General features: G+C 45.3%; 1 protein-coding gene across 1 annotated transcript; it reads left to right on the forward strand.

The window, feature by feature from the left end:
• The first annotated feature begins 369 nt into the window (after nt 1-369).
• On the forward strand, nt 370-1,255 carry LOC120402295. The gene is made up of 2 exons (XM_039532854.1): nt 370-530; nt 665-1,255. The coding sequence occupies exons 1-2, from the start codon at nt 393-395 to the stop codon at nt 1,253-1,255; spliced, it is 729 nt and encodes a 242-aa protein (XP_039388788.1). The 5' UTR covers nt 370-392.
• Nucleotides 1,256-9,806: the final 8,551 nt, after the last annotated feature.

A 9,806-nucleotide genomic window follows, 5' to 3' on the forward strand; every position in this document is an offset into this window, starting at 1 on the left:
CGAGGTGTGTCATGTGACCCCTCTAAGAACTCCTCCCACCATCCTCTACCAATCAGGAGGGGTTTTGTCCCGAAAGGAGATTTTGACCAATCGGGGGGTGACCCCTCTAAGAACTCCTCCCAAGGCCCTCCACCAATCCGAGTGCAGCACCATTACCCCATAAGTCCCAGCACCGGACAGAGGAGGCCATTTCTTACCAAGGACACGTGTTTTTAGAAAGCGTGGAAAGGCTGCTGAGAGGAAGCATGGACTCCTTCACCACCCCCATCAGAACTTCGGACTTTGTTTTAGCCCCGAGGGTCTTTGACCATCCACGGAGAAAACGCTACATCAGCGACAGTTCTGAGGAGGAGGAGGGAGTGACCGAGGGGAGCCCTTTGGCCCAGCCGTTGATGGATACGCCGGAACCCGAACCCGAAACCCTCGTGAGGCACCCCGATGAGCCTGATGGTCTCTCTTTGTCCACCCCCGCAGAGGTGGAAGGCGATTGCAGCTCGGTGGACAAGGCAAACGGAAAAGACGGCGCTCAGGTAAATGAATGATTAAGAAACGGTGGTAGAGGAGGGGTAATGAGGCTAGGAACCGGGGTTTGTGTAAATTTAAAAAACCAAACCAAGCAGCTGGAGTACTTACACTGTTTCTTTTTCTGAAAATCTCTCAACAGCTCGACGATGCCTTTCTAGAGGACCCGGAGGACCTGGACAGCGCTACATCAAACAGCGAAGATGAACCGGGCCCACCATGTTTTTGCTCAACACCAATACAAATTGTTGAAGAGGGCTCCGAGGATGATGGGTTTGAGGAGTTTAGGAGGAGGCTTGGCATAGAACTATCCGAGCCAGTGCCACATCGTGAGCGTAAGAAAGTCATGCGGACTATTATACGTGTTGCTGTGTATGCTGTCCTTAAACACTGCCTTAGAGAAAAGCTTTTTGAAGATTGTGAGGGCTGTGTCATAGATGCGCCAGCCCAACGGCACCATGACTGTGTGACTTGGACTTCAGTGGATATAAACTGCAAGCTCCGGGCCCTGTGTGCTGAGCTGTGTTTGGAAAGCTTACTAAACACTGTTATTGCGATAGGTTATGCTATGCAATGTCTGTGCCTAACCCAAAAACATTTAGCACAAGGGGTGACTTTGATAAATGCTGTGCAATTTAGTGGAGACCCTGATCGTGTTTTAAAGAAAATGACCAAACCAGAAGATGCCTGCTTACAACGTTATATTGACCGTCTAGTTCGCACAAAAAGTTAGAGCCCTGCTTAAGAAAAAGACTATTTGTAAGAAATCTAAAAGGCTTAAGTTAGAGAATGGTGAGGGGACAAACTTGCAATATAAAACTTGGTAGCTGTAAATTCAAAAAAAAAAAAAGGGTGTGGTGTGTGTGTGCGCGTGACTATGTGTGTTTTGTTAGAAGGCCTTTGGCCCTTAAGTTTTAATGAGGCATCTTGGTTTGTTTTCAAGGAGTTGTATGTCTTTTAAAATAAATAAATTGTTTGTAAGAATTAGCTCGTGTGTGTGTGAAATGCATGTTGGGGGGGGGAAGGAGGGGAAATATCCTTAAAAAAAAGTGCTTACAATAAAACAAGCAGGACTAGTTCAGACATGTTTGAGTATAATACAGTTAATATGGAGATAGATATATCTCCTAAGACCTGCCTTTTTACTAGCAAGACCAAATATTGATTTTTGCCCCAGATCCCTAAGTGACCATCGCAAGGATTGAACTTACAACCCTGGGTTTACCATGCCAATACTCAAACCACTGAGCTATCCTGAGTCTGTTGAAATGAATGGATTTAAGCACATACAACCCTCGCCTCACAAAAGGGTGTGCTACAGGATCTATTATTTCAGAGCTGTGGTGATTAAATTAACCTGTTAGCAACTATTTGAAAAACAATGGGGATGAGAGGCTATAAAAACCTTAGGTGTGCTGGAGTCTGTCCTTTTTAACAGAAAGCCTTCTTGGATAGCTGCTGGACTCAAAAAGAGGTAAGACTTTGTGTCTTTAACTCTGAAACTATAATGCCACTTTTTTTTTTGCCCATGCTGTCTTTTAGTAAATAATGGGGCCTATATTTTATTTCAGGGTGATCTGTTTAGCATGGAACCAGGCCAAGGTAAAAACCATTTTAACTATAGTTGTGCTTAATACTGTTAAATTAAAAAAGAAAAGTATTACACAGGTTGTATAGGGATTTGGTGGTAATACTAACTAACATGTTTTTGCTTGCTCTTTAACCTGAAGGCCCAAGCACACATGGGGGGAGGTGGGAGAACAGAACATGTGGCTTTTAAATGCATGTGGGTTTTTGCAAAACTGCAACAATGGTTTGGGGGGTGTTTTATAAAGCTATTTTTTTTGCAAAGCATAGGATTGTTTCAAACTACAGGGGCTTTTACTGTGCATAATGTGATGTGTTTTTAAAAATGGGGTTTGAGGGAACAGAACATGTGGCTTTTAAATGCATGTGGGGTTTTTATTTTGCAAAATAAAATGTATTTAAAAACCTGTGTTTTGTTGTAGGGCCTGAAATGGATTATTTTGTGGTAAAGCTATGACTTTTTTTTTTAATAGAAAAACACCCTACTGAATGAATATATATATAATTTGTAAGTTTACAGGATAGTTTTATAATAATGTTGTTTGCTCCACAGTACTGTCAAAACATGAGAGATCCTTAGACCAGAGGGAAAACAAGCTCAAAAGAAAAAGGAAGGAGACAGATGAAAAGGAAAATTCACCAGCATCAGTGACTGATGGATGGATGAAGCCCAGTAAATATATTTTGCTTATTGGTTTAGCTGTTCTGAGATTTTGTATTTTAAGTAAATACATAGGCGTGGGTGAGAGAGATGGTAAAAGTTCAGTTTTGTAAAATGTTATGATTTTTCCTCATAGGCATGAGCAACCTTTCTGAAAATGCTGTAGTCAGAGCTACAAGGACACCTCCTCCAGAACCACCAAAGAACCAGGAATCTGCTTCGAGACCTTTAACAACGCAAAACAGCCCAGACCTCATATACGTGAAACCCAAGGACAAAACAAAAGACTCTGGTAAAAAACAACCACACAAACACAACTCCAGTTCCTCAGCGGCCCCAGCCACACCAAGCCCTGAGGAAACTGTGAGCGAAAATGCCCACGTTCACAAAGCCAGAGCACGCACTCTAGGGGTTCTGAATGTGCGCAAACCCGGAGCATGGTCTGTAGGGGGTGCATATAAAAAAACATGGACTGAAAGCTTCTGCAATGCCAAGGTGTTGCAACTACACAAACAATTCCAGTTCCTCAGCGGCCACCGCCACAGCAAGCCCTGAGGAAACTGTGAAAGAAAATGCTCACGTTCACAAACCCGGAGCATGCGCTCTAGGGGTTGTGAATAAAACACCAAGGACTGACCAAACATTCTCCCAAAACCATAAGCTCGTCACAGATCCCCCATATTCTAGTGTTTGGGAAGAGTTTGATGCTTCCGTCAGAAAAGTGATGGATGCTGTATCCTCGGGGAGTCTAAAAGAACGGCATTCTAGAAAGACTTGGGAAAAATATGATTCTTTGTTCAGAGCAATGCTGAAAGACAGGAGGGCTGGAAAGGGTGTCTCTAAGCAGGCACGACTAGTCGTGGAAAGGGGCCTGGGTAAAAGGGGCACCCTCCAGGGTACACATCAGCTCATGTGTAAACAAAAGGGGGGACAGCGCTTGGGGGATAAACAGACGGCTGCCAAAAAGTTCCAGGCCAGGGTCGTTGTAAAAATTTTAAAAAGGGCTAAAGAGTTCATGAGGAAAAAAAAACAAAAAGATGCCTCCTCCTGGAGGCTCTCAGACTGGCTTCTCTGAAAATGGGAATGTGAAATCAGACTCTGGTTTAGCAAACTCCCCAGAGGGCTCTCTAGGCGGGTCCCGTTCTACCCCCAATGACCCTCATGGAGGCGCCTCAGAGTTTGACTCTCAAATAGCATCTGATGTAGAAGATGCCGCTAATGATCCTGTAGAGGAACCCCCAAGTACCCCCGAAAATGCAGAGGTGTATATGGAGAGAGTGAGAAGTTTGGCAACGTGAATTACCTAGGTTTGGGGGGTTGGTATATTGTGAGGAATTTCGTTTTGTCAATCTTGAGCAAATAAATTCAGCTCAGCAGGTTGTTGAAGCCATACACCGGGGAATACAGTTGGTGCTCGATGACGTTAATGGTAGGGTAGGCCCTGATGATTATGTTCAGTTACGTTTAGAGAGCCGTAATTTAGCTAACCCTTTGTTTTCAGTCAGAAGAACTAGGGATGAGCTGTCTGCTGAGGATTTCTTAAATCAGACCTCAAAGCTGCTCCAGAGCAATAGAGAGTTGCATGTCGATGGGACATTGCGCCTTGTTGTGACAGTTGTAAAAAACAGGGGTGGGGGTGCTCGTAGAGTTTTAAATTCTATCCTTAGTAGTCAAATTATTCATAAAAAAGACAGTGTTTAGTAGACCTGACTTACACCGGTACCAATTTGTGTTTTGCGGGTGGCCTTTTGGCCGTTATGTCCGATCGTAAACCTACGGACGCTGAATTGTTAACGGAGGCAAGAAAGTTGCATGAGAAACTGGGGTGGTCAGATCAAAAAAAGGTTCTGGTCAGTGACATAGCAAAGTTTGAACAGCATTTAGGAGTGAACATACAGGTGGTGCTGTATACGGCAAAAGGTGGCTGGGGCTTTTTTAAAACAGGGGGCCTTGTGTACCCCAAGACTTATTTCATCCTGTTGCACGATGAGCATTACTATGGAGTTCTGGATGTGAAAAAGTTGTTCGGAGCAAAAAATTGTGAGTTTTGCCACACGGTGTACAGCCACGACCAGTCTTGCAGGTATCATTGCCGCCTCTGCTTGAGTGCAACGTGCTCAGACAGCGTGGGCGTGCAGCTGCGGTGTCCTAGCTGTAGACTGTATTGTCGATCCAAAGAGTGTTTAGACAGACATGTCGACTGTGCATCAAAAAAACAAGTTGAATGCCTGTCTAAAACTTTGTGAGATAAGTATCAGTCTTACGTGGACAAGCGGCATAAGTGCAAAGGGAGGCACTGTAAGCAGTGTCAGGGATTGATCGTTGCTGATGTAGACAGTCATCTGTTTTATGGACAGCCTTAGAAAGCCTGAATCCTCAGAAAAGTATATTTTTTATGATTTCGAATGCACGCAGGAGACTGGGTTGCACACGCCCAATTACATTTTTGCTATGTCCTTAAAGCCCGAAAAATCCTGGGAATTTAAGGGCGATGAGTGTCTGTCTTTGTTAAGACCTTTATTGGCAAAGAGTTTCGGGACTACACATTCCTAGCGCACAATTCCAAAGGTTATGATGCGTATTTCATCGTTAGGCAGTTACTGAAGGAAAAGATGTGCATAGAACTGATCACTCAGGGTAGTAAACTAATGTGCGTGGAAGTGAAGGCCCTGGGGATTCGTTTTATAGACTCTTTAAACTTCTTGCCCATGAAGCTTAGCAAGCTACCGCAGGCAATGGGGTTTGAAGGGTGCAAAGGGTATTTTCCCCATTTGTTTAACACTTTAGAAAATCAAAATTATGTGGGGCCTATGCCCGGTGTGGCACACTATGGTGTAGAAAGCATGATGCCCAGAGAAAAAGCAGAGTTTCTCAACTGGTATCAGGACCACAGTTCTGAGGTGTTTGACTTGCAGAAAGAGCTTGCGTATTACTGTCAGCAGGATGTCAAAATTTTGAGACAGGCTTGTATCCTATACAGAAAAGAGATTATGAAAATGACGGAGAAGGGAGATGTAGTAGAGAGAGAACCTGGTAAATTCACCGAGATAAAACTGTGCATAGATCCATTCCAGTACATAACACTGGCATCTGTTTGCATGGCTATGTACAGGTTTATGTTTTTGGAGCCTAACACGGTAGCTCTTCTCCCTCCAGACAACTATCACAGGCAGAAAAAGAGATATTCGACCCTATCTATTCAGTGGCTGTTGTATACCTCTCACAAAGAAAATATACAGATACGGCATGCTTTACAGGGTGGGGAACTACAGGTAGGCCCCTACTTTTTAGACGGTTATTTCGATGTTGATGGGGTACGCACAGCCTTTGAGTTTAATGGATGTTTTTTCCACGGCTTTTTCATCTGTTATTGTGAAAAAGCACAAAATCCTATGACGGGAACATCTTTTGGGTTTCTTTATTACAAGACGCAGCTCAAGGCTGACTATCTGAAACGACTTGGTTTTGTAGTGAGGACTCTTTGGGAGCACGAGTGGGAGGTAATGAAAGAAACAGACAGGGAGTTTGCAGACTTTTTAAACCGAGCCCAGTTACCCCAACCTCTTGTGCCTAGGGATGCTCTTTTTGGGGGGGAGGACAAACGCTATCCGTCTGTATTACAAGCCTAACCCCGGGGAAGAAATCCACTATTATGATTTTACCAGCCTGTACCCTTTTGTAAACAAAACCAAAGAATACCCTATCGGACATCCCGATATAGTTTGACAAATTTGGACCCCTGGCAAATTATTTTGGAATCGCAAAAGTTAAAGTGTACCCTCCACGAGGCCTCTTTTTCCCATTGTTACCTGTCAGAGTGGGTGGCAAGCTTATGTTCCCGCTATGCCAAACCTGTGCGGAAGCCGAGCAGCAGGAGACATGCACCCATACTGACGAGGAGCGGGCCATCCTGGGGACTTGGTGCACGGTGGAATTGAACGCGGCCATAGCGAAGGGGTACGTGGTGGCTAAAATCTACGAAATCTGGCATTTTAATGAAAAATCTGAAACTCTTTTCAGAGTACATAAAATTACACCTCCGCCAGAAACAAGAGGCTACAGGGTATCCCAGTTGGTGCACAAACAAGGAAAAACAAAATAAGTACGTTAGCGATTTCTACCACAAAGAAGGTGTGCATTTACGCCAACACGAAATCAGATCAAACCCTGCTAAACGCCAAATCGCTAAACTGTTTTTAAATTCTCTGTGGGGTAAATTCGGCCAAAGAACCAACCTACCCAACACCAGCATCGTGAGAGACCCTGACAAACTCTTGCAGTACCTATTTTCCCCCAATTACGAGGTTTCATCCTGCGAGTTTATCGATGATGAAACAGCGTGCGTGTCTTGGAAGCATGCAAAAGAACGGTACTCTGTCTCTGGCAATACCAATGTTTTCATAGCCTGTTTCACCACCGCTTATGCCCGCTTAGAATTATACAGCTTCCTAGACCGTTTGCAAGAGCGGTGCCTGGTACCACGACACTGACTCGGTGATATTTGTGAAAAGGGAGGGTGCCTGGAATCCCCCTCTGGGGGATTATTTAGGGGACCTCACAAGCGAGATCCCACCAGATCAACACATCACCGTGTTTGTGTCGGCAGGCCCAAAAACATACGGGTATAAGCTGTCTGGAGGAAAGGCCTGTATGAAAGTCAAAAGGTATTACCCTAAACGTAGCAAACTGTGAAAAGGTCAACTTTGACAGTTTGAAAGATCTAGTCCTGGACTACTGCACGGGTCTGCGAGAAAACGAAAACACCTCAAAAAAGATAGAGGTGCAGCAGCCCTCTATTGTAAGAAACAAAAACCAGTGGCAAATAGAGACAAAAACCCTTAAAAAAAACACACAAAGTGGTTTATAACCAGAGGATCCTAGGAAAAGGTTTTACAGCCCTGCCCTATGGCTTTTGAAAAAAAAAAAATGGATCCGAGGTGGAAACACCCTTTTTCTGCAATTCTAGCGGGGCCTAGCAACTGCGGAAAAAGTTACTTTATAAAAAAATGTGTTGGATAATGCCAAACAAACACTGTCTGTTATGCCTGAGAATATTGTGTGGTGTTACAGTTGTTGGCAATCTCTGTATAAAGAACTGCTCTGTAAATATCCCTTTATCAATTTTGTGGAGGGGTTGCCTGATGCTTTGGATGATGACAGTTTCCTACTAATAAAGTAAATATGATGATCATAGACGATCTGATGAACTCTGCTTGTGAAAGCGATGAAATTGAAAAAGCTTTTACCAAGTACGTGCATCACAGAAACCTGAGCATTATGTATATAGTTCAGAACGTATTTTGTCAGGGAAAAAAGAGTCGCACGATTAACCTAAACACCAAGTACATGATTCTGTTAAAAAGCCCCAGGGATAAATTACAAATCACCACACTCGCTCGGCAAATGTACCCCGGCAAAGCTCAATTCTTTCTAGAAGCTTTTGAGGATGCTACCAAAAGACCTTATGGCTACCTGGTGGTGGATTTAAATGCTTCCACACCAGAAGCTTATAGACTAAGAACCGGTCTTTTCCCTCCAGACTGGCCGGTGGTTTATACTTTAAAAAAAAACAGCTGGGTATAAAAAGAGATGACTTATCGGCAGGCCCCTTTTTAACAGCTGGGGCTGCTGTCTGAAAACATGTCTAGCTGCGTGAAGAGAAACCTGGGCCTTTTAAAATTACTTAGCAAATCATCCCCGCAGCAAAGGAGGGCTATACTGTGTTCAGCCTCTGACGATCTAGTAGCGGCCATTTCAGAAATAGCGCTCAATGCCTTAAAAGGAAATGTACCTTTGACACAGAATCAAGTGCGTGTGTTGAAAAAGAAACGCAGCTGATCGCAGCGGCCCAGGAGCCGGCCAACAGGGCTGCTAACAGGGGAGTTTGAGTGGGAGTTTACAGGGGGAGGCGGAAGGGGGCGGCACCGTGCGTCCCGTGTTCCCCAGGTAAGAACGCCGAGCGAGGCCGAGACAGCAGCAGCCATGAGCCAAGCAGCAGAGGATACACCGAGGATGATAGCATGCAGCAGCTGCGGTATGTACATGGTCCTAACAGGGGAGCCAGAACAGTACTATGTATGCATGAAGTGCCGCCTAATAGAGCTGCTGGAGGAAAAGATCCAGGGTCTAGAGTTGCAGGTAGAAACCCTGGTAGAGCATAGAAGGGGGTTTGAGCAGCTGATGGAGCAATGGCAAGCAGTGACTGAAGGGGAATGCCCAGAGGTACAGGGGGAAGCAGGGGCTAAGGCCAGTGAGGGGGGACTGCCAGACGAGGAATATGGGCGGTGGAAGCATGTGACCATGAGAAGCAGGCAGGGGAAAAGGAGAGCCAGTGAAGGAGAAATAGAGCTAAGGAACAGGTTTGAAGGTTTGGAGAATGAGGAAGGGGTACAGCAGGTGGTAGCTGACGGTGGGAGGGCAAGGAAAAAGAGAAGAGCGGCTAGTCCGATAGAAAGAGGGGAGGAGTCCATGGAGGCAGCACCAAGTTTGGGCCCAGGGAGGATGCAGGATGGCTTAAGGGGAACCACAAGGGATGATAGGAATGGAAGGAGCTTGCAACCAGGGGGGACGGAGGATAGGTTAGAGGACCGCACTGTCCCCAGGCAAAGGCAGGTCTATCTGATTTGGGATTCCATACTGAGAAGGTTGGACAGGCCTGTGACCAGGGCCGATCCAGAGAACAGAAGGGTGTGCTGTCTACCGGGCGCTAAAATACGGGATGTGGACCTGCAGTTGAAAAGGATCCTAAGAGGAGCAGGTAAGAACCCTTTGATCATCCTTCATGTAGGAACGAATGACACAGCTAGATTCTCACTAGAGAGAATCAAGGGAGACTATGCCAGGTTGGGTAAGACGCTCAAGGAAATTGAAGCTCAGGTGATCTTCAGTGGGATTCTACCTGTCCCTAGGGAAGGGCGCCAAAGGGGTGACAGTATCGTGGCGATAAATAGTTGGCTGAGGGAGTGGTGTTACAAGGAGGGCTTTGGGATGTATGGGCACTGGGAGGCTTTTGGGGACAGAACTGTTCTCACAGGAT

Source organism: Mauremys reevesii, linkage group 1 (genome assembly GCF_016161935.1).
Source record: "Mauremys reevesii isolate NIE-2019 linkage group 1, ASM1616193v1, whole genome shotgun sequence".
NCBI classification, from domain to species: Eukaryota; Metazoa; Chordata; order Testudines; family Geoemydidae; genus Mauremys; species Mauremys reevesii.

Excerpts from the sequence above, each read along its gene's own strand:
- LOC120402295 (XM_039532854.1), top strand. The coding sequence starts at position 393 with ATGGATACGCCGGAACCCGAACCCGAAACCCTCGTGAGGCACCCCGAT. Across the intron at positions 531-664 it reads ACGGAAAAGACGGCGCTCAG|CTCGACGATGCCTTTCTAGA; the intron begins GTAAATGAATGA and ends ATCTCTCAACAG.